General features: G+C 44.1%; 1 protein-coding gene across 2 annotated transcripts in view; it reads right to left on the bottom strand.

The window, feature by feature from the left end:
• FUOM (fucose mutarotase) overlaps positions 1 to 25,164 on the bottom strand; it is a 119,723-nt gene that overhangs the window by 2,195 nt on the left and 92,364 nt on the right. For both annotated transcript variants that reach the window (XM_085872201.1, XM_085872205.1), the window contains exons 3-4: positions 20,474 to 20,544; positions 1,917 to 2,018 (exon numbers count right to left, since the gene is read on the bottom strand). In XM_085872201.1, the coding sequence (XP_085728327.1) occupies positions 1,917 to 2,018; positions 20,474 to 20,544 (173 nt within the window). The remainder of the gene's footprint in view (positions 1 to 1,916; positions 2,019 to 20,473; positions 20,545 to 25,164) is intronic.

A 25,164-nucleotide genomic window follows, 5' to 3' on the forward strand; every position in this document is an offset into this window, starting at 1 on the left:
ACACACAAAAAACAAAGCAACGCACACAAACAAAGCAACGCACGCAAACAAACAAAGCAACACACGCAAATAAACAAAGCAACGCACGCAAACAAACAAAGCAACACACGCAAACAAACAAAGCAACGCACGCAGACAAAGAAAGCAACATGCGCAAAGAAAGCAACACACGCAAACAAACAAAGCAACACACGCAAACAAAGCAACGCATGCAAACAAGCAAACAAAGCAATGCACGCAAACAAACAAACAAACAAAGCAACGCACGCAAACAAAGCAACACATGCAAACAAAGAAAGCAACATGCGCAAAGAAAGCAACACACGCAACAAACAAAGCAACACACGCAAACAAACAAAGCAACGCACGCAAACAAAGCAACACATGCAAAAAAAGCAACGCATGCAAACAAAGAAACGCATGCAAACAAAAAAGCAACACGCAAACAAACAAAGCAACGCACGCAAACAAAGCAACACATGCAAACAAAGCAACACACGCAAATAAAGCAATGCACGCAAACAAACAAAGCAACGCACACAAACAAACAAAGCAACACACGCAAACAAACAAAGCAACACACGCAAACAAACAAAGCAACACACACACAAACAAAGCAACACATGCAAACAAAGCAATGCACACAAACAAAGAAACAAAGCAACGCACGCAAACAAACAAAGCGACGCATGCAAATAAACAAAGCGACACACACAAACAAAGCAACGCACGCAAACAAACAAAGCAATGCACTCAAACAAACAAAACAACACACGCAAACAAAGCAACGAATACAAACAAACAAAGCAACGCACACGAGCAAAAAAGCAACACACGAACAAACAAAGCAATGCCCGTGAACAATCAATGCAATGTACGCAAACACAGTAACACATGCAAACAAAGCAACGCACACAAACAAACAAAGCAACACATGTAAACAAACAAAGCAACACACTTAAACAAACAACGCAATGCATGCAAACAAATCAATGAACGAAGAAGCTCAGGAAAACGAAAAAGCTCAGGAAAACGAAGCAATGCATGCAAAAGAAGCAACACATGCAAAAGAAGCAACACACAAAAGAAGCAACATAGTAACACAATTAAAAGAAGCAACACAATAAAAAGAAGCAACACAGTAAAAAGAAGCAACACAGTAACATAATAAAAAGAAGCAACACAACAAAAAGAAGCAGTGCAGGCATAAGAAGCAACGCATGGCAACGAAGCAATGCACACGGCAAAGAAGCGACACACGGCAACAAACGATGCATGGTGAAAGTGGGCCATTAGGCTTTGTACTGTTACCCAATTCCAAATCACCTACGGGTTGAGTGTGGGATTATCAATTTTGTTTTTGTGGGGGCCTTTATTGGTCTGTAACTACCTAATTGGTCCTTTGAAGACCTATGTAATGAGCTTTCAATGGGAAATGGCACTCCCTCTTTGTCATCTTGCAATTTCATTCATAACACCACCATCCAGTGGAATATCAAAATAAAATTTGTCCCAATCGCTTTGTTTTCTAAGATGCCGTGAGACTAGTTGGAGAGGGAATTCCAAATTTCAGACTGCAGTAGCTTTTTTAGACATACCAAATGAACTGATAAAGTATAACTGCCTGTAAAACAAAAATTCAGTGCAGATAGAAAACAGAACTGACAGGGTTACAGTTACAGATAACATATGACTGCCTGAAAATAGGCCTTCAGGAAATGAACAGCTGTTAAACAAAAAGGAACGATAGATGGCATTAGTTTTGTCCCATTTGTTTAGAGCTTGGAATGTTTTTTTTTTTCTCAAATGGAGTGAATCATAATAAATAGGCTCTCAGGAACGTGCTTATTCAAAATGTAGATGGTGCTTCAGATCATCATCATCATCATTGACAATGTTGTCCACTCAAAGCACACCTTTCCAGAAACTTTGACCAGGATCTCTTGATATGCGACCCAGATCGGAGGTGTTTGGAGACCTTGAGAGACATCTGTCGGAACCGGTTCCATCACAATTGCCTGCAACACACATACGTATTGAGAGATCAATTCATTATTGGAATTTAGCATTCTGTTGAGTGTTGATGCTCTATGGGAACAAAAAAGCAACCATTCAGGAGACCTGATATTTAGCCAAGTAACAACCAAACGTCTTGGACATTCAAATTGTCCATAAATTAGCAGTTATTGTCTAATCTTGTGCCCATCTGTTGTTTTTTACTCTCTATGACCTCCAACCGTCAGGGTAATGAATGTTTTCCTCCGTCACCATCATCATTAAGGTCTCATACAACGTAAATAACTATTGTAGTTCATCACTGGAACAGATACCACAGTTGTGCTGTATCAAATCGATACATTTGCTTATTTTGACAAGGATATGACAAATGCCTAATGACGGTCATCACATTTTCGCCTTCGTGGGTTCGTCCATTGATAAAAAAAAACATTAACGAGTTGAAGAACAGTTTAAAAATAGATTGTTTGTGAGAATTAAACAATCACACAGTACGAGTATGTTTGAATCTCAGTTGTTAATGGATACTGGAAAGAAAAGGATGAGTCCGATTTGGAAAGTGCTTGTATTGTTCAGGCCTAATGGGTGGAGGCTTTGAGAGCGAATTTAATTAAGTGACCAGAATTAAATACCACCGTCTCCAGTCTATTTCACAAAACTCATATTGGAACAAAAAAAATGCTTAACATGAAACAGATGGCAAATTAATGGGAATATTAGGTGGTGATAAAATGTAAATGTGGAATATCAAATGTGCAGGCATATGATAGGTGATGACATTATGGCCTACTACATCAAATGAATTGACTTTAACAAGGATGATGTGCACAAAAGTGCAAGGAATGACATTTAGTAAGGTTGTTCCTCCTTTTTAGATGCCCTATTATGGTTTTTTGGAGGGAGGCATTAAGCGTTTAGTCTTGGTGTCTGTGGTATTCCACTTTTTGAAGAATAAGATGTTTCTCTGGTGGGTGATGAGAGTTCTTATAAGAATAAGAGCGTTCCAATCCCCCATCCCATGATCTTTATCTCCGCCTGTCAAAATTGTGAATATGGAATCAGGAAAAGCAACCATTCTCACCTCACCCCCTCAAAGCTTCATGTTCCCCCTTTCTGCCAACCTCCTCACACCACCGTCACAATGCTTCTCCCTCACCCCACCCCTAAATGCTTCCACCTCACAACAGCCTCGAAAATCTTCCCCCACACCCCACACAGTCATGTTAATTCATTCGTTGTTTTGTGCTATCCGTTTCATATTGTCAAGACCTTAAGGGCCTTTTTCAAGGCCTTCCTCAGATAAAAAGTTTGTTTTAGCAAATCAGTCCTGGGTGTATTCCTGGGTGCTCCACTTCTATTTCCTCAACATTATCCTTTCATATTTGCTATTTCCTCTCTTTGTTTCAAAAAATCTGAACAAATTTTTTGTATAATTTCACCCCATAATGATTCCTATTTCCATTGAATTTCCTTCTGCTACTGATTCTACACCCAACCCCATCCCCAACCCATCCCAACCCTCTTCTCTTCAAATAGAATCGACATCATACATAAACACTTAAAAAAAAATCATTTTAAGAAAGCATTTTAACCCTTATTTCTCCTTCGCAGATGCTGCATGTGTTCTTATTCCACATCATGAAATATGTCTCCTCTTCAAAAGTATTATTAGCCCTCATTGGACTTAGTCCGAAATAGGGGATTTTGGATTTGGTGTTGATTTTTGTGTCCATGCATGTGTCCGCAACCATATCTCGATCATGTATGGACCAATTTTGTTCATACTTAGCAGAAAGACAACACATGATGGTATACATATGTGCATCATTTTGTTTCGCGATGCGATCAAAGATGGCTGACTGGCAGCCATTTTAGTTGTAAAAACACCCGATGTTGAACACGTCCTCAACGATTTCTCCGACATGCATTTACCGATGTTATTCAAACTTGGCACACATATAATGAATGATGGCTTACATATGTACGTCATTGTTTTTCGGGAACAGATCAAAGTTGATTGACTGGCGGACATTTTAGTTGTAAAAAAAAAAAAAATCTGATGGTGAACATGTCACCACGAAGCACGCATTTTTTTATATTGAAAAAAACACCGAGGAGCACCTCTGGCCATGACTTCCCCTCCACTCCCACCTCTCGTTCATCTGTGTGTTGTGCCGTCATCCTAACAGTGACGACTCCATCTACATCTCTTTCTCAGACAACATGAACAAACTTTTAACCACTCATCCCAACTCTCTCTCCCTCATATGTAGCAATTTCAATGGTCACCATGCAACTTGGCTGGGTGTTGGTACCTCTCTCACCAGCCATGGCACTTCACCAAATAATTTCTGTGACTCAATGGGACTGACTTTCCAACCCCAATTTCTCCAAATGGAAAATCCTCCCTTCTGGACTTGGTGATGACCCTTCTCTTCCTCCACTTCAATTGGTTCATCTGAGCATATGCTTGTGAAAGTGAACATCTCTCTGGCTATTCTCAGAGAACTGCCTCAACACCAGTGAGTCTGGCATTTCACTCAAGCAGATTGGCAGAGACTGCAAGTAGCCATCTCAATTCAGGACTAGTCTCCCATATCTATTGCCCTGATGTTAACTCAGCCTGGAAATTCTTCCATGGAATCCTGCTCTCTGTCTCTCTCTGTCTCTCTCTCTCTCTCTCTCATCTCGTCTTAAATTAAACTACCCCTCTTTCCCCCATGGTACACTGAATCCTGTGGTGAGACAGTTGCTCTGAAACAACTTGCGTTCTCTTCCTGGAAGGGAAATCTGACCGAAGGCAATTTCAATGCTTTCCAAACAGTCTGCATCATGTGTGTCCACTCTCTATAGCCAGAAAACAACATCTGTCCAACCTCAAAAATGAACATTCAATCTTGTCTCCCTCCTCTAAAACCAGGTGGCACCTTGTTAAGTCTGTCTCCGGTGTATGTTCCCCTTCCATCCCTGCCCTTTCTTCAAATGCCACTGCAGCCGACTATGCTCGTGAGAAGGCTGAATGCCTCAATTCTGTGTGGTTGCTCCAAATATTGTGTCCCCAACCCCTCACTCACGGTTCCCATCCTTCCCTGTTGTACCCAACAGTTCCTGAACTCCATGTCTTTTGCACCTGAGAAGGTACAGAAGATTATTTCAACCCTCAACTCTGACTGCAACCGGACCACAAGGCATCAGCTCACGTGTCCTAAAAACCTGCTCTGCTGGTCTTGCACATCCTCTCTCTGCTGTTTTCACCCTGTCATTTGCACCGTCATCTTCCGTCTGCTTAGAAATCTACCAACATTCTGGATTGCATAAACAGGTGCAAAAACTGATCCCCTTTAAGTACAGACGTATTATCTTACTTCCAATCATCAGAAAGGTCATGGAATCCATCATCGCAGTTGATATGAAATGCTTCCTTTTCTCCAACAAACTCATCTCAGATCACTAGCTTGGTTTCAAACCAGGTCTCTCCACCTTGTTCATGCTGCTTCCACTCACCCATCAATGGATGGAGGTGCTCAATGCCAGACATGAGTTAAGGGCCATCTCTCTGGGCATATATTGTGCTTCTGAAAGTCTGGCATCCTGCCTTGCTCTCCAAACTATCTGCCGCCTATGGCATCCAAGGCCAACTCCGCACATGGCTTTCTGACTTCCTCTACTAACTCATTTTTTTGGTCTTTTTCCCCACCTGTTTAATTAACTTCCACATCCTCTTCTCACTATTTCCTCCAGGTCTTCAAGACAGCTGTTAACTTCCATCTCAGATCGTCCCCATTCCAAAACCATGATATTTTCTACCCTCGTTAACACCACCCAAATCACTCTTAATCTCCAATTTTTCCTCCTTGGAGTTTCTTATCCTCACAAATGTGTTTAAAATGAATTATATTCTTGAACATGAGAACACAAATTGCCTTCTTTGTATTTTCAAACCCTTCAGTTTAGCAGTACATACTTGGACATGTTCAATCAGGTGGTGTATAAAGGTGATGTATGAGATTGCTTCAGTTGCACTAAACTTCCGGATCTTTTATGTCATTACTTTATTAAAATTGAAGTATATACTTAAACACTGAATGGGGTAACTTGTTCTATGAACTATTTTTTTTCAATTTTCAATTATTTATTTATTTTAATTGTTTAATTTCCCAATGATTTAATTTTATATTTTCCTTTTTTTTCTATTTTCAAACATTTATCTTTTTCAATTTTAAATTTTTTCAATGACTTAATTTTCACCTAATTTTTATTTATTTATTTTTTATGATGAGGCTGAATTTCAAGTGCTACTAATTGGCTACTATTTTATTACAAGTTTGCTGTACCGTGAACCATCAGCAATCAGTGATCACAGCCCTGAAATTGTTGCAAGTGAACTATTTGTTTAAACCGAGATGTGCAACATTACTTTTTGTTACAAATAGCTTCATACATACCCAACCCATAGTAGAATATCTTAAAATGAAAAGGATAAGCAAGAATTTTTTTATTTGAAAGAGACATATCACCTTCCCCACCACAAGATCCAACCAGTGCCGCTTATCTTCAACCGTGAGAGCCATTTGCTCACTCCATTCATGCTCTTGAATGTTATTACGAATTGTATGGCTTTGTGTTCCTATCATTTACCATTTATATTGCTGATACCTTACACACTTTGAAGCATGGGGTAGAATGCACAATGGTAAAACTTGATGTGGTTACAATGCCACATGACATGGACCTCAGAAAACACAACTTCAGGATATTTTCATTCTTTGAGTCAATGATTATTGTTATAAATGAGGTTGGAGACCACATCTATGGGATAACTTAAGTAATTCTGCCATTGGTTCCAATAATTAAGCTTGATATTATCAAACTTCAATATTTAATAACGACAAAAGTGTGAACAACTCCAGAAATTATTTTACCAAGAAACAAGCATACAGTACAAGAATTAATATTTAAACTTGGTGCTGAATCCAAGACTACTACAACTTTATTGGCCCCAACTAGAAGCTTCCAGTTCCGGTTCCAGTTCTTGAGCTACACTGGTGTTCTTCAGGGTCTCTGCTGATCACTTTCTCAAAGATAAGTTTCACGGTCATTTTTTGTTTTGCTTTTAGCATTTTTTTTTACTGTTATTTTTGTTGTCTCCGTGTTGCCTGTGTCTTTGTAGTTCAGTTTTGTTTTAAAACTTGTGCTAATTGGTGAGTATTTGTCAGCCTTTTCATAATTGGGATTCCTTGAGCCCTAACCTTTCCTCTGTTTGTGTGCATGGTCGGGTTATTATATTTTCGACTAATTACCATGACAGAGCTGTTTATTGTCAGGTCAAGCCAGTTGGACCTGTGACTTGCTACAGGTACCGTGTAAACCTGCACTACCCTGTTTCATGGTCGGGTTGTAGGTGACTAAACCAGGTTTTCTGGTGAGGAGGGTGTATAGATCTGGACACCCAGCAGGATTAAAAACAAAACCTGTCATAGGGCGGACGAGCTCCTTATGAGCCAATGGACATCCATTTCTAGTGCCCAACTGTGTCTGCGGACGTTTTCGTACAGTTTGGTTACTTTAATTTTTTAGGTGGTTGGTGGCAGGAAATGCACTCCGGCCACTGTAAAACACTTTATTCCACAAAACCCACAAATGTAAGGAAATCTGAAAATCCACTCCATGGGTACCCAGAGTTTCAGGGCAGCTCATCAGATGAGGGGATTGGGGCAAAGACTTTGGGACCCCCATTCCTTGATGATAGGAGGAAAACCATGGGGTAAAACTCCAGGGATAGATTGTGGTGGTGTGTGGTGGAGTGGTACTGAGATGTCATCCATCAGACAGCAGTCTCCTTGGGTTAACCTTCGGGTGGATGCCTGGAATGTCCTATCTCTAAGAGAGGGTGATCACCTGTCTTTGTTATCATCTGAGCTCAAGCGTTTGAACATAGGTGTTGCAGCACTCTCTGAGATTCGGAAATCGGCTAGTGGTGGTGACACAGACTATTGGTCTGGTTGCTCTGATGGTTACCATGCCCAAGGAGTTGCTCTAGCTTTGTCCAATAAGCTAACTCCAATGATAATTGAGGAAGCACTGGTCAATGAGCATTTTATGAGACGAAGGATTTGTCACTCCTTGTGTGTCATTTATCTGGGGTCTGTATATGCTCCGACTGAGGTGAGTGATCTCACCGGGAAGGACGCATTCTATGCCATGCTCGAGTCTGTGGTTGATCAGTGCCCCAGGCGAGATACTCTTCTCGTCTTGGGGGATTTCAATGCATCGACTGGAACTGATAGGGATGGTTATGAGACATGTGTTGGTCCCCATGGGTCTGGAACTGTGAACCAGAGTAGCACCAAGTTCCTTGAGGTGGCAAGAAGTCATGGATTTTGGGTGGCTGGTTCATGGTTTCAGCACACACAGGCTCATCCCTTGACTTAGCATTCCAACACTGGTGGTGTGGCAAAGGAGATTTATCATGTGCTCATTGATGGTTGCTGGAGGATGACCAAAAACTGCAGGGTCCACCGGAGTGCTCAGTTCCTCAATTACGACTCAAGGCTTGTTGTAGCAACTTTGTAGTTGCAGCTCAAATATGGGAGAATGATACCATCCCAGCCTCGGCTGGATGTCGGCAAGCTCAAGGATGAGAGGGTATCTGAGGAGTTTGCACACAGCCTGAGTGTAGATTTGGGGGGTCTGGGTGCTTTGGGGGAATTGTGAAGAGTTGTGGAGTGCCTTCAAGACCACCATCCTTGATATCGCTGGTGAATGTCTTGTAACTCACCGTCGGGCGAAGAAGAATGTTGTCCCTCAAGGCACACTGGACACCATTGATCAGTCGCAGCACCAGGCTTTTTGGCAGAGATGAGCTGTTCAGGGAGCTGTGGTGTAAAACTGCACGTGCGCTGAGGGTGAACAAGGAGGCCTTTGTGTGAGGAACCTGAGGGGGTAGGTAGAGCATCACCTGTGGTCAAGTGATTCTCGTCCTGCTTACAGGGAAATTCGCACATTACGTTCCTCCAAGCCCATCCCTCTTGTGTATTGCAGTCAGAGCGGAGCGTGGTAGGCTCTTGTCAGAGGAGTCTGAAGTGAAGGCCTGCTGGGCCAGTTACTTTGAGCGGCTGTACCAGGCTGATCCAAGAGCTGTCGAGTTAGGTGTCAGGGCTGTTACTATCCCTATTGCTGACCCTCCATTCAACAGTGATCCACCTTCGTTTGTGGAAACAGGCTGTGGTGAACCAGTTGAAATTGGGTAAAGGTCCAGGGATCTGTGGTATCCATGCTGAACATCAAGGCTGGTGGAAATGCTGAACTCATGTCGTTGCATGCAGTTCTGTGCTTTGCTTGGAACACAGGGATCATCCAAAATTAATGGAAGAGGGGTCTTGTTGTCCCTCTCTGGAAAAAGAAGGGTGATCGCCAGGACTGCAACAACTACCGAGGGGTGACGCTGCTCTCAGTACTGGGCAAGGTCTTTCCTCGGATAATTATTGATCGGGTTCACCACTATCTGTTTGTGAGCACCAGCATCCAGAGCAGTCAGGCTTTAACCAAAGAGGTGAACAATTGACCGTATCCTTACTCTTGGGGTCCTCACCAAATGCAGACGAGAGTTTCGGCAGGGGTTGCTTGTAGCTTATGATGATCTCTGCAAAGTGTTTGATTGAGTGAATCGGGATGCCATCAGGAGGATTCTTGGTCTCCATGGGGTGCACCAAAACTGATCAATCTGATGTCTGAACTATGCTCTGGTACTGAGAGTGCTGTGAGATGTGGTGACACCATCTCCGACTTATTGCCAGTTGTTACTGGAGTTCGTCAGGGGCGTGTACTGGAACCCACACTTTTCAGCGCTTGTATCGACTGGATTATTGGGAGAATATTGGAGTGATCAAGCTGCAGTGCATCGTTTGGGAATGTCAAGATGTCTGACCTTGATTTTGCAGATGATAAAGTCATCTTTGCAGAGAATCTAGATGTCCTTGTGGGGCCCTCGAGGTGCAGAATGAGGAGTCAGAGGCACTGGGATTATGGGTTTCCTGGGTCAAAACTAAGATCCAGGCTTTCAATGACGTCTTGAATGCTGCCATCTTGTCTGTACCCATTTGTGGTGAGGATGTTGAGGTCACGGAGAGATTCACTAAACTTGGCAGTGATATTCATGTCTCTGCTGGCTGTGAGCCAGAAGTCAACAGAGGTCTGGGTTGGGCCTGGGGAGTCATGGATTGACTGGATCATGGGATGTAGTGCTGCTGGTACCTGTGCGGGAGGACGAAAGTCCGAGTCTTCAGGTCCTTTCTGCTTCCAGTCTTGCTCTACAGATGAGAATTGGACTTTGAACAGGGATCTGAGATGGAGACTTGGTTCCTTGAGTACCAGGTCTCTTCGGAGAATCCTTGGCTATCGCTGGTCGGACTTTGTGTCCAACGAGCGGTTGCTGAGAGAGATTCAAATGAGATTTGTTTCCTGCATAGTCCATGAGCATCAGCTGTGGCTGTATGGACATGTGGCTCGTTTTCTTAACTCTCATCCTGCTCACCAGATTCTCTCAGCAAGAGAGCCTCATGAGTGAAGGAGGCCAATGGGCCAACCATGTGTCTCGTGGTTGCAGCAGGTTGATCAGCGTCTCAAGGAGATGGGGATGGCCAGACGGAGGCCCCTGGCGTACCAATGGAAAGTGGACACAGCGACGCACTGCTCCGGTACGTGCTTCCATACCTGACCTGACCTGACTGTCGTCTGTTACTAACAGCTCCTCCTCTGGTGTCCCAAACTCTGTCGTGTTCTAACATCTGTGGGCTCTGTTCTAACCTTACAGATATCTCACTCTCTCATACTGTACACTCCTCAGCATCTCAAATATGCTCTTTCTTTCCTCACATCACATCTCCCCCTCTTCCCAATCCCTCAAATATTGTGCCTCCCCCTGCCCACTCCCTTCTTCGCCATACCACTACCAAGTCTCATCCTTCCCCTCTCCCCAATCTCACCTTTCTCAAAAGCACCCCCACAACCCTTCTCCCCCAATTCTCCCCTCTCACCCTTCTCCATCCAATGTTCCATCTCATTCCCCCTTCTCCAAGTTGTCCCCCCCCTCACATCCACAAATTTTCCTCCTTCCCCTGCCCTCTCTCTTCCAACTCATTCCTCCACCTCCTCCAATCTTTAACTACCTCTTCCCCCTCTCTTATTAATCCCCACTGTTCCTCATCCCACCATCATCAAGCCTTTTGTGCTCCTCCTCCTCCTCAAGCCCTCTCCCTGAGCTCTTCTGCAATCCCCCACTCAATGTCAAGAACGCTCCCCACTTCCCCACCTTCTCCTCCCTTCCCCTGCACTTGAAGCCTCCTCCCTTCCTCTTTTTTAGCAGTGTGGACCTCAAACATCTGGGCCTTCACTCGAACCTTAAAGATCTTTCCATACAAGTTGCCACTGACAAACAGGACATAATCTGCTTAACAGAAACCTTCCTCCTTCAAGACGTCTCTGACACCTTAGTATCTCCCACCGGTTACTCCCTCCACCGGTATGACAGACCTGAGCCTCGTCCTGGTGGTGGAGTTGCTCTCTTCATCAAAAACTCTATTCCTCACTCTCAATGCACTGCCCTCACTCCCCCATGAATACCTCAGGCTACGGCTTCCCCTCTACTCCCACCTCATGTATATTTGTGTGTTCTATCATCCACCAAATAGGAATGACTCCATTTACAACTCGCTCACAGAAAACATGGACCAATTTCTATCCTCTCATCCCAACTCTCTCTTCCTCATATAATTATGGTGACTGAAATTGTCATCATGACAGTTGGCTATGTGTGGGAACCTCGCTCACCTGCCATGGCACTTCAGCAAAGGACTTCTGCGACTCATTGGGACCGACAATCTGTAAACTTCCTGACCCAGATCTCAACCAACACTACTCCATCTCTTCTGAATTGGGTTTTGACCAATTTCCCTGCAAATATCTGCTGTTCTTCCTCTGATTCAATCAGTTCATCTGACCACATGCTTGTTAAAGTGGTCATCGCTCTGGCTGTAATTAGCAAAGTACCTCAGCACTGTCGAGTCTGGCATTTATTTCACTCAGGCCGATTGTCAAGGACTTCAATCAGCCATCAAACTTCGAGAATGGTCTCCCATCTCCACTTTCTCCGACATAACTTATCCTGGGAATTATTTCGAAGAAACTTGCTCGATCTCTTGCACAGATTTATCCCACCTCATCTTCAGTTGTCATACCCTTCCTCCCACCCATGGTACACTTAAGCTTGTGGCGAGGCAGTTGTCCTGAAACAACTTGCCTTCACCTCAAGGAAGGCAACTCCAACTGAAGGCAATCCCAGTTCCTTCTACAAAGCTCAGACCAAGTGTGTGTCTACCCTCAGGAGAGCCAGGAAATATCTTTCTCATCTCAAGTCTGAAATCTCAAACCTGTCTTGCTTCTCCAAATCTTGGTGCCATCTTGTTACCTCTGCCACCAAAGGTGGAAGGAGGTGATGTTTTCACTACTTTCTGTCTGTTTGTTTGTCGATCTGTCTGTGTGCAGCATATCTCAAAAAGTTATGGACAGATTCAGATGAAATTTGGTGGGCAGGTTGGGTGTGTGACAAGGACGTAGCAATTACATTTTGGTGAAGATCCAGATCCAGATACTAAATTTTTTTACGTGATTCTTCACCACTGAAAGATAGGGCCAAAAACGATATGTTGTATTGTTACAAATCTGGCAGCCATTAGCACACAACAGCCAGAGTCCTTATAGATCAGTTAGATCGGTAAGTATGTGTTTCTAGTTAGGGTCCCGTCCCCTATGTCTAATGGGAATTAAGTGTACGTGCGCTGCGCAGTTATTTTATAGATAGGATTTTTACATCACCAACAACAACGCCCATCTTCGCTTTCACAACACCCTGCTCGCGGCATTCTTTGCATGCTCGCCGACGAGCGAGCGCGTGCGTGGGCGGAGTTTAACGTAGGCATGGTGTCCCTCTTTGGCTAATCGGCAAGGAGCGGGTATCTCACCCGCCCCATCTCCCACTCAACACCATTGCCATTACGCACGTGGTCAGAGATAAGGAGGTAGGCGGAGCTACAAAACGCCTCCGATCGGGACTCCACCCAGAAGGGTGGGAGTTTCCCCGCCTACCGTGGGCCTGTCCAATGGGAGATGGCCAGGGAATCGCGCGATGGGTCCGACCAATCAGGAGGTGAGTGGCCAGGAGAAGAAGCGGCTCCCTCCTAAAGAGTAGTTATCGGGACGAGCGAAAAGAGTGGTTGTTGGGACGAGCGTAAAGAGGGGTGGCAAAGAGTGGTCGGGACGAGCGTGAGGAGTGGTTGTCGGGACCGGTGTGGAGAGATTGCGTCCCGTGTGTCTCAAAGCGCGTCTGCCTGGGTTTGTGGCGGACTGCATCCCGCGCTTCAGAGGTGTCTCGTCTGGCGCATTACAGCGAGCGGTGGACCATTTCATCAAGGGAGATCACCTCGTCTCGCCTCCTCTGGATTCGGCTGCCCTGGCTCCTTTGGCGACTGGTGCTCCGGGAAGGTGCGGACATCGAGCCGCGCGAACGCGGCCAGGTAGCCAGCACGTTATCCTTACCTCGAGCTCACCTTCCCTCCGAGCTGGGGGTATCAATAAAGGCCACAGCCATCATTTCTTCTGGGTGTGTGTGTGTGTGTGTGTGTGTGTGTGTGTGTGTGTGTGTGTGTGTGTGTGTGTGTGTGTGTGTGTGTGTGTGTGTGTGTGTGTGTGTGTGTGTGTGTGTGTGTGTGTGTGTGTGTGTGTGTGTGTGTGTGTGTGTGGGGGGGGGGGGCCTTGCCTATAAGTAGAACTGTTAAATGCTTTTTGTTGTACATTATTCACATTTCATATTCGGATAACTCTGCTCTTTGTGTGTTCCCTTCCCCCTATTGTTAATACATTCTCCTTTTTTTGAATGTCCCAGCTCATCCTTATCCTTTCTATCATTCGTTTGCCACGCTGCGAACGGGAATTAGGAGGCTTCATTGTTACCGTAATCATGCAATCGGCCCGGCAGGAATCTGGTACGGTACTCTCCGCTCAGGGAACAACTCAGGCCCGGCTCGGTAACGGCCAGGATCACGCAGATCCTGCCGAGGGTGAATTTCCCGGGTAGTTTGGACGACGTGGGTATTTAGGTATATTGAAATTGGCAAATGACCATATCCCACGTGGTCGACCTATTGGCGATCTTCGGTCCGATAAGGGACCCGTGACCTTTCGGATTTATCTCAAAGGTACGACCTAAATTCCGGGTGTTCGGTGGAGCCGACTCTAATGCTCCACCTAGCAGTCGTGCTCGCCATCGAGAACTGGCCCCACAACAGTATAGCATGATATCTCAAAGAGGTTTGGACAGATTCGGACAAAACTTTGTGGACACATTGGGTGTGTGACAAGGAAGAATCGATTCAATTTTGGTAAAGATCTGAATCTGATAATTTATTAAAGTGATTCTTCACCATCGAAAGATCGCACCAAAAAATGATATATAGCATATTTAAAAAAGTTATTGGGCTCGATATGTTCCACTGGATCAGGCATTGCATGGAGGAGGTATGTGCTCTATGGAGTGCCTTAAAAGTTAAGTCTGTTTCTGGTGCATGTTCCCCCTCCATCCCCTCCCTCACATCAAATGATCGCACAGCTGACACTGCACATGAAAAGGCTGAATGCGTAAACTCTGTGTTTGCTTCTAAATCTTGTATCTGAAACCCGTCACTTTCTGTACCCACCTTAGCCAGTCACACCCAGCTCTTCCTGCACTCTGTGTCCTTTTGGAGATGACAAGGCACTCTGTGTCCTCTGTGTCTGTGACAAGGTGGAGATTTTGCTGTCAAACGTTGACTTAGGTTCTGCAACTGGTCTAGAGGACATCAGCCCACATGACCTAAAAAATCTGATCTGCTGCTGTCACTCACACTCTCTCTGTTTTATTCATCCTCTCATTTGCTCAAGGTCATCTGCCATCTACTTGGAAATCAGCAAATATGACGGCTCTGCATAAAAACGGTGCAAAAGGAGGTCCCTACAATGACAGACCAAATTAGCCTTCTCCCAATCATCAGCAAGGTCATGGAATCCATTAATGCTTCCGACATTACCTCCTTCCTCTTCTCCAATGGCTTGATTTCTGATCATACATTTGGATTAAGACCAGGTCACTCTACCTTGGACATGTTGCTTGTGATTTCCTAACATGGATGGAGGTCCTCAATGCCAGACATGAGATCAGAGCCATCTCCCTCGACATGTCACGAGCTTTTGACATGGTGTGGCACCCTGCCCTGCTCACAAAACTCTTTTCCTGTGGTATCCAAGGCCATCTCCACTCATGGCTCGCAGACATCCTCTCCTGTTGCAGTCAATGTGTGGCCCTTAATGGAGTTCTCTCATCCCCTCTTCCTGTCCAAGGTGGAGTTCCTCAAGGTAGTGTTCTGAGCCCTGTGCTTTTTCTGCTTTTCATCAATGATCTCTCAGACTCTCTGGAAACTCCTCATTATCTCTTTTCTGATGACCCCACCCTCTGCCATGCCATCTGTCATCCCTCAGATCGGCAGGCAGTGCAGTCTATTCACTCTCTGCAGATCTGGATAAAATCCCAAGCTGGTCAAACACTTGGAATATTTCTTTCAATCCTGACAAATCTCATCCTCTCACTATGTCGCTTTAAAAGTACAATCTGGAACCCCCCCCCCGCCCACCAACAACTACTTTCTCCTATCTGCCATGCTCTTTCCTGGGAAAGCCAAATTTCCCAGCGGGCCTGCAAAGCCAGTCGCCGACAAGGCATCCTCCATCATGCAAAGTCCTTCCTTGGCACACTTGAGCTCCTGACCACATTCAAAGCTTTCATTTGCACTCTGATGTCCCTTCTGTCCCTTCTGTGGCAACCAAAGCTTTTAGGATCATTGGTATCTCCTGTGATAAGGCTGAGTCTTTAGGTCTCTCACTCTCTCACCACAGGCAGGTCAGTGGTTTTCTGACTTTTGGCTTCGCCCCCCTCCCCCCACTCTGTCTGTGATCTGTTCCCACATATTTCCGCAAGGCGTTCAAGGTCCACCAGCAACCCCCTTCTGGTAAAACTACCAAAATCAAGAATCACTGCTCACCTTCACTCTTTCATTCCTCTTTTTTCCTGCATTTGGAACAAACTCCAACACTCTCTTCAATCCCACTCTTCCCTCCAGGTCTACAAAACAACTGTTCACCACCATCTCTTATCTTCCCCCATCCAAAACCACGATCTTTTCTAGCCCCCGCTAATCCACCCCAAACCCACCTCCTTCAAATTCCCTGCTTTCCTTCCTGAAAGTCCCAGTCGCGCCCATCTTGTTTACCCTGTGTACCTCGCCCCAACCCTCTCCCTTCCACCGATCTCCTGCTCCCTTTATTATACGTTCTGTGTGTTAGCTCTTATAGGAGCCTCAACAATGTATTGAAAAAAAACAAACTATTGCTCGCTTCTTTATTGTGTTGCCCAAGGGGGAATGTTGGTCCAAGTCTTCCACAAATCGGCTGACCATGCCTGATGTTCCACAGAGGGTGATTCGGACAATAATTAGTAATTTGTTCAAGGTGCGAGAGATAATTTGCCTACTCTTCATCAAAAAGACCGCAGGATCTTTAATATCCACCATCTAATGCTAGCAGATGGGATGCCCCGTCAAACGTCCAGCTGAGGGATGGATCATGTTGTGATGAAACACAATCTACAAAGCACAAATGCCTCATCTGTCATGCCCATAAACGCTTCTTGTATCAAGCCATAACTTTGCAGCAGATTTATTGACCCTGATAAAAGTTCCATGGTTATTGTAACTTTATGAGCACATTTATTTTATGGCTGCTGTGAAGTTTGGAGCCATTAATTAATTAATCCGTTTATTTGGATTGTGATCATTGTATCCCAACTATATCTCAGGTCCAAGTGTTGAACCAATCGACATGAAAACTTTACAATTACCCATTCCAGCAATGCAAAGGAAGAGTCGCATAAATGATGTGTTTGGAACACAACTAACTTCATCCACTAATGCTTTATTTGCTACAACTTTGAAACAGCTAATGTAATCCTCATGAACATTCCACAAATTGTTCAGACCAGAGCACGCAATGTAACATGGATAATTAAACATGAAAAGTATGTTATAAATACAAGCTGTTCAAGTTAGAATGAATGTTTTTAACCTGTCTCTTGTCACAAAATCCCATGAGATGTGTTGACTACTTCTGCTAACCTGGTGTTGGCTTAGCGGCGAGGGCGGCTGGCTTAAGATCCTTTAAGTGCCAGAGTTCGAGCCCCGTTGGCTGCTGAATTAACACCAGGTGGAGTTGACTCAGCCTGTCATCCTTCCGAGGTTGGCGAAATGAGTACCAGTGTACTATTAGAGGGGCACAGCATCAGTGGCACAGCATCAGCGGCACAGCCACGCTTCAAAGAAATTATAGCTACGTGGCAGCTGAGCTGCCACAAGCAAGAACAGAACAAGTTCTCCCATCATATACTTTGAGTTACACATTTTAACTTGAAAAATAAAATATCTGGGATGACATCATGAGTAAATTGTGTTTTATTTGGGCCCAAACATAGGCACAATACGAAATTTAATTTAAATACAATCTTGATGTACAATTCTCACTGAATTTCAGAAGATAATACATGAGCAAAGTATTCATGCACAAAATACGTAGACAGCTTTGATAGACATTGACAGATCTGTCAACTGATGAAACAAGTTTTAACAAAAAACACAGTAACACCATAGCCATAAACACATTCTCAGAAACAAAGCCAAACATCAAAATGTCCCCTTCACCGCAACACAACATCATGAGAACATCAAAATGTCCCCTTAACCCCAAAACAACATCATGAGAATATCAGAATGCCCCGTTCACCCCAACACAATATCATGAGAATATTGGAATGCCCCCTTCACCTCAAGACAACATTATATAAATATCAGAATGCCCCCTTCACCTTAACACAACATCATGAGAACATCAGAATGTCCCCTTCACCCCAACACAACATCATGAGAACATCAGAATGTCCCCTTCACCCCAACACAATATCATGAAAACATCAGAATGCCCCCTTCACCCCAACACAACATCATGAGAACATCAGAATGTCCCCTTCACCCCAACACAACATCATGAGAACATCAGAATGTCCCCTTCACCCCAACACAATATCATGAAAACATCAGAATGTCCCCTTCACCCCAACACAAAATCATGAAAACATCAGAATGTCCCCTTCACCCCAACACAATATCATGAAAACATCAGAATGCCCCCTTCACCCCAACGCATCATGAGAACATCAGAATGCCCCCTTCACCCCAACACAATATCATGAAAATATCAGAATGCCCCCTTCACCCCAACACAACATCATGAGAACATCAGAATGTCCCCTTCACCCCAACACAATATCATAAAAACATCAGAATGTCCCCTTCACCCCAACACAATATCATGAAAACATCAGAATGCCCCCTTCACCCCAACACAATATCATGAAAACATCAGAATGCCCCCTTCACCCCAACGCATCATGAGAACATCAGAATGCCCCCTTCACCCCAACACAATATCATGAAAATATCAGAATGCCCCCTTCACCCCAACACAACATCATGAGAACATCAGAATGGCCCCTTCACCCCAACACAATATCATGAAAACATCAGAATGCCCCCTTCACCCCAACGCATCATGAGAACATCAGAATGCCCCCTTCACCCCAACACAATATCATGAAAATATCAGAATGCCCCCTTCACCCCAACACAACATCATGAGAACATCAGAATGTCCCCTTCACCCCAACACAATATCATGATAACATCAGAATGGCCCTTTCACCCCAACACAATGTCATGGGAATATCAGAATGCCCCCTTCACCCCAACACAACATCATGAGAACATCAGAATGCCCCCTTCACCCCAACACAATATCATGAAAATAGCAGAATGCCCCCTTCACCCTAACACAACATCATGAGAACATCAGAATGGCCCTTTCACCCCAACACAATATCATGAGAACATCAGAATGGCCCTTTCACCCCAAGACAATATCATGAAAACATCAGAATGCCCCCTTCACCCCAACATCATGAAAATATCAGAATTCCCCCTTCACCCCAACACAACATCATGAGAATATCAGAATGCCCCCTTCACCCCAACACAATATCATGAAAACATCAGAATGCCCCCTTCACCCCAACACAATATCATGAGAACATCAGAATGTCCCCTTCACCCCAACACAACATCATGAGAACATCAGAATGCCCCCTTCACCCCAACACAATATCATGAAAATATCAGAATGCCCCCTTCACCCCAACACAACATCATGAGAATATCAGAATGCCCCCTTCACCCCAACACAACATCATGAGAACATCAGAATGTCCCCTTCACCCCAACACAATATCATGATAACATCAGAATGCCCCCTTCACCCCAACACAATATCATGAGAACATTTCCTCCCCTCACCCTTCGACAAGATTACATATATATCAGATTGCCCCTTTCACCGAGACAAGGTTACATAAATATCAGATTTCTTCCCCCCACCCTTAGAAAAGGTTACATATATATATATATATATATATATATATATATATATATAAATATATATATATATATATATATATATATATATATATGTATATCAGATTGCTCCCCCTCACCTTTAGACAAGGTTAAATATGCAGTATATCAGATTGCCCCCTTCACCCTTAGACAAGGTTACATAAATATCAGATTGCCCCCTTCACCTTAGACAAGGTTACATAAATATCAGATTGCCCCCTTCACCTTTGACAAGGTTACATAAATATCAGATTGCTCCCCCTTCACCCTTAGACAAGATCATAATGCCTTTATCAAGGTCTCATTTGAGAAGTTAATGATTTTGAAAGGAAAGCTTCTTTCAGTCATTACGATTGTTGACATTCCTGTGCCTGCACCGATTTGTGCAGGTACAGCTGCACTGATGTGAAAGTGGGTAAGACAGGGATTTGTGAATGACAAATCAAAGGTGACTGTCAGTGTTGCCATTTTTCGGCTCACGAAACTATATGCTATTTTAAACCAGCAATATTATTATGTTCCATTGAAAAACAAGCAGAGTGGAAAGCATATTTCTCACAAGTAAGACGTGGGTAGTAATGTAAAATGTAGCTGTCTATGCAGATTAATACTGCAGCTTGTACCCTGACATTGTCTATCTTACAAATTGGAAATATACGATTTGTGGTTCACACAGAACCGTCTCGCTGCATCTCGATAACGGTCGTTAGTCAAAATCATGGCCGTGTCATAAGGGGTACATTTTTAAGCAAACAGTTAATCGTGCAGCCATGCAGGTGAGAGAGATGTTATTGCTTTTAGAATATTAAAAAATATTTTACCGGAATGTCCACGTATGTGTCAAGAGGAAAAAGTTCCAAAACAGCTTCAAGAAGCTTTGGGATGCCAAGACCTGTCAGGAAAGAATCGATTATACACAGATATTGAAACAATGAATTCAAACAGAAAGGCTCATTATAGAGGAGAAGAACTTATCAAACAAAGCATTCTAAAGGTTAAAAATCCCATAAACGCGGTCAGTTTGGGATATCAGCTTGCAGGTTTGGTACTTCACTTGTTTGTACTCAGTCATCTACTTGAAAAAAAAACATCAATTCAACAAACAAATTCAAACACATTTCAGGGGCGAGGAAGGACAGCATAATAAGCGGAATAACTGTTATTTCACATTCGCTGTCTCATTTAACAACCGGTTCATTACAAAACGGCAAGGCCATCAAGCTTTACCGGTTCATTACAAAACGGCAAGGCCATCAAGCTTTATCGGTTCATTACAAAACGGCAAGGCCATCAAGTTCTACCGGTTCATTACAAAATGGCAAGGCCATCAAGCTTTACCGGTTCATTACAAAACGGCAAGGCAATCAAGCTTTACCGGTTCATTACAAAACGGCAAGGCCATCAAGTTCTACCGGTTCATTACAAAACGGCAAGGCCATCAAGCTTTACCGGTACGTAACAAAACGGCAAGGCAATCAAGTTCTACCGGTTCATTACAAAATGGCAAGGCCATCAAGCTTTACCGGTTCATTACAAAACGGCAAGGCCATCAAGCTTTACCGGTACATAACAAAACGGCAAGGCCATCAAGCTTTACCAGTTCATTACAAAACGGCAAGGCCATCAAGCTCTACAGGTTCATAACAAAAAGGCAAGGCCATCAAGCTTTACCGGTACATAACAAAACGGCAAGGCCATCAAGCTTTACCGGTTCATTACAAAACGGCAAGGCCATCAAGCTTTACCGGTACATAACAAAAGGGCAAGGCAATCAAGTTCTACCGGTTCATTACAAAATGGCAAGGCCATCAAGCTCTACAGGTTCATAACAAAACGGCAAGGCCATCAAGCTCTACAGGTTCATAACAAAACGGCAAGGCCATCAAGCTTTACCGGTACATAACAAAACGGCAAGGCCATCAAGCTTTACCGGTACATAACAAAACGGCAAGGCAATCAAGCTTTACCGGTTCATTACAAAACGGCAAGGCAATCAAGCTTTACCGGTTCATTACAAAACGGCAAGGCCATCAAGCTTTACCGGTACATAACAAAACGGCAAGGCAATCAAGCTTTACCGGTACATAACAAAACGGCAAGGCCATCAAGCTCCACTGGTTCATTACAAAACGGCAAGGCCATCAAGCTTTACCGGTTCATTACAAAACGGCAAGGCAATCAAGCTTTACCGGTACATAACAAAACGGCAAGGCCATCAAGCTCCACCGGTTCATTACAAAACGGCAAGGCCATCAAGCTTTACCGGTTCATTACAAAACGGCAAGGCCATCAAGCTTTACCGGTACATAACAAAACGACAAGGCCATCAAGCTCCACCGGTTCATTACAAAACGGCAAGGCCATCAAGCTTTACCGGTTCATTACAAAACGGCAAGGCCATCAAGCTCCACCGGTTCATTACAAAACGGCAAGGCAATCAAGCTTTCCCGGTACATAACAAAACGGCAAGGCAATCAAGTTCTACCGGTTCATTACAAAATGGCAAGGCCATCAAGCATTACCGGTACATAACAAAAAGGCAAGGCCATCAAGCTTTACCGGTACATAACAAAACGGCAAGGCCATCAAGCTTTACCGGTTCATTACAAAACGGCAAGGCCATCAAGCTTTACCGGTTCATTACAAAACAGCAAGGCCATCAAGCTTTACCGGTACATAACAAAATGGCAAGGCCATCAAGCTCTACAGGTTCATTACAAAACGGCAAGGCCATCAAGCTCCACCGGTTCATTACAAAACGGCAAGGCCATCAAGCTTTACCGGTACATAACAAAACGGCAAGGCAATCAAGTTCTACCGGTTCATTACAAAATGGCAAGGCCATCAAGCTTTACCGGTACATAACAAAAAGGCAAGGCCATCAAGCTTTACCGGTTCATTACAAAACGGCAAGGCCATCAAGCTCCACCGGTTCATTACAAAACGGCAAGGCAATCAAGCTTTACCGGTTCATTACAAAACGGCAAGGCCATCAAGCTTTACCGGTTCATTACAAAACGGCAAGGCAATCAAGCTTTACAAAATCAAAAAAAAATCAAAAATCAAGTTCACAAAAAAAAATCAAGTTCACAAAATGGCAAGGCCATCAAGCTCTACAGGTTCATAACAAAACGGCAAGGCCATCAAGCTCAACCGGTTCATTTCAAAACTGCAAGGCCATCAAGCTCTACGGGTTCATTTCAAAACGGCAAGGCCATCAAGCTCTACCGGTTCATAACAAAACGGCAAGGTCATCAAGCTCGACCGGTTCATTACAAAACTGCAAGGCCATCAAGCTCTACCGGTTCATTACAAAACTGCAAGGCCATCAAGCTTTACCGGTTCATTACAAAACGGCAAGGCCATCAAGCTTTACAGGTTCATTACCAAACGGCAAGGCCATCAAGCTTTACCGGTTCATTGCAAAACGGCAAGGCCATCAAGCTTTACCGGTACATAACAAAACGGCAAGGCCATCAAGCTTTACCGGTTCATTACAAAACGGCAAGGCCATCAAGCTTTACCGGTACATAACAAAACGGCAAGGCCATCAAGCTTTACCAGTTCATTACAAAACGGCAAGGCCATCAAGCTCTACGGGTTCATTACAAAACGGCAAGGCCATCAAGCTCTACGGGTTCATTTCAAAACTGCAAGGCCATCAAGCTCTACGGGTTCATTACAAAACGGCAAGGCCATCAAGTTCTACGGGTTCATTACAAAACGGCAAGGCCATCAAGCTCTACCGGTTCATAACAAAACGGCAAGGCCATCCAGCTTTACCGGTTCATTACAAAACGGCAAGGCCATCAAGCTTTACCGGTTCATTGCAAAACGGCAAGGCCATCAAGCTTTACCGGAACATAACAAAACGGCAAGGCAATCAAGTTCTACCGGTTCATTACAAAACGGCAAGGCCATCAAGCTTTACCGGTACATAACAAAACGGCAAGGCCATCAAGCTTCACCGGTTCATTACAAAACGGCAAGGCCATCAAGCTCTACAGATTCATAACAAAATGGCAAGGCCATCAAGCTTTACCGGTTCATAACAAAAAGGCAAGACCATCAAGCTTTACCGGTACATAACAAAAAGGCAAGGCCATCAAGCTTTACCGGTTCATTTCAAAACTGCAAGGCCATCAAGCTTTACCGGTTCATTTCAAACTGCAAGGCCATCAAGCTCTACAGTTTCATAACAAAATGGTAAGGCCATCAAGCTCTACAGGTTCATTACAAAACGGCAAAGCCATCAAGCTTTACCGGTTCATTACAAAACGGCAAGGCCATCAAGCTCTACAGGTTCATAACAAAATGGCAAGGCCATCAAGCTTTACCGGTTCATTACAAAACGGCAAGGCCATCAAGCTTTACCGGTTCATTTCAAAACTGCAAGGCCATCAAGCTCTACAGGTTCATTACAAAACGGCAAAGCCATCAAGCTTTACCGGTTCATTACAAAACGGCAAGGCCATCAAGCTCTACAGGTTCATAACAAAATGGCAAGGCCATCAAGCTTTACCGGTTCATTACAAAACGGCAAGGCCATCAAGCTCTACAGATTCATAACAAAATGGCAAGGCCATCAAGCTTTACCGGTTCATAACAAAAAGGCAAGACCATCAAGCTTTACCGGTACATAACAAAAAGGCAAGGCCATCAAGCTTTACCGGTTCATTTCAAAACTGCAAGGCCATCAAGCTTTACCGGTTCATTTCAAAACTGCAAGGCCATCAAGCTCTACCGGTTCATAACAAAATGGCAAGGCCATCAAGCTCTACAGGTTCATTACAAAACGGCAAAGCCATCAAGCTTTACCGGTTCATTACAAAACGGCAAGGCCATCAAGCTCTACAGGTTCATAACAAAATGGCAAGGCCATCAAGCTTTACCGGTTCATTACAAAACGGCAAGGCCATCAAGCTTTACCGGTTCATTACAAAACGGCAAGGCCATCAAGCTTTACCGGTTCATTACAAAACGGCAAGGCCATCAAGCTTTACAGGTTCATTACCAAACGGCAAGGCCATCAAGCTCTACAGGTTCATTACAAAACGGCAAGGCCATCAAGCTTTACCGGTTCATTACAAAACGGCAAGGCCATCAAGCTCTACAGATTCATAACAAAATGGCAAGGCCATCAAGCTTTACCGGTTCATAACAAAAAGGCAAGACCATCAAGCTTTACCGGTACATAACAAAAAGGCAAGGCCATCAAGCTTTACCGGTTCATTTCAAAACTGCAAGGCCATCAAGCTTTACCGGTTCATTTCAAAACTGCAAGGCCATCAAGCTCTACCGGTTCATAACAAAATGGCAAGGCCATCAAGCTCTACAGGTTCATTACAAAACGGCAAAGCCATCAAGCTTTACCGGTTCATTACAAAACGGCAAGGCCATCAAGCTCTACAGGTTCATAACAAAATGGCAAGGCCATCAAGCTTTACCGGTTCATTACAAAACGGCAAGGCCATCAAGCTTTACCGGTTCATTTCAAAACTGCAAGGCCATC

This window comes from Eptatretus burgeri, chromosome 1 (assembly GCF_056783735.1).
Source record: "Eptatretus burgeri isolate ZD-2024b chromosome 1, Ebu_testis_v1, whole genome shotgun sequence".
Classification (NCBI taxonomy): domain Eukaryota; kingdom Metazoa; phylum Chordata; class Myxini; order Myxiniformes; family Myxinidae; genus Eptatretus; species Eptatretus burgeri.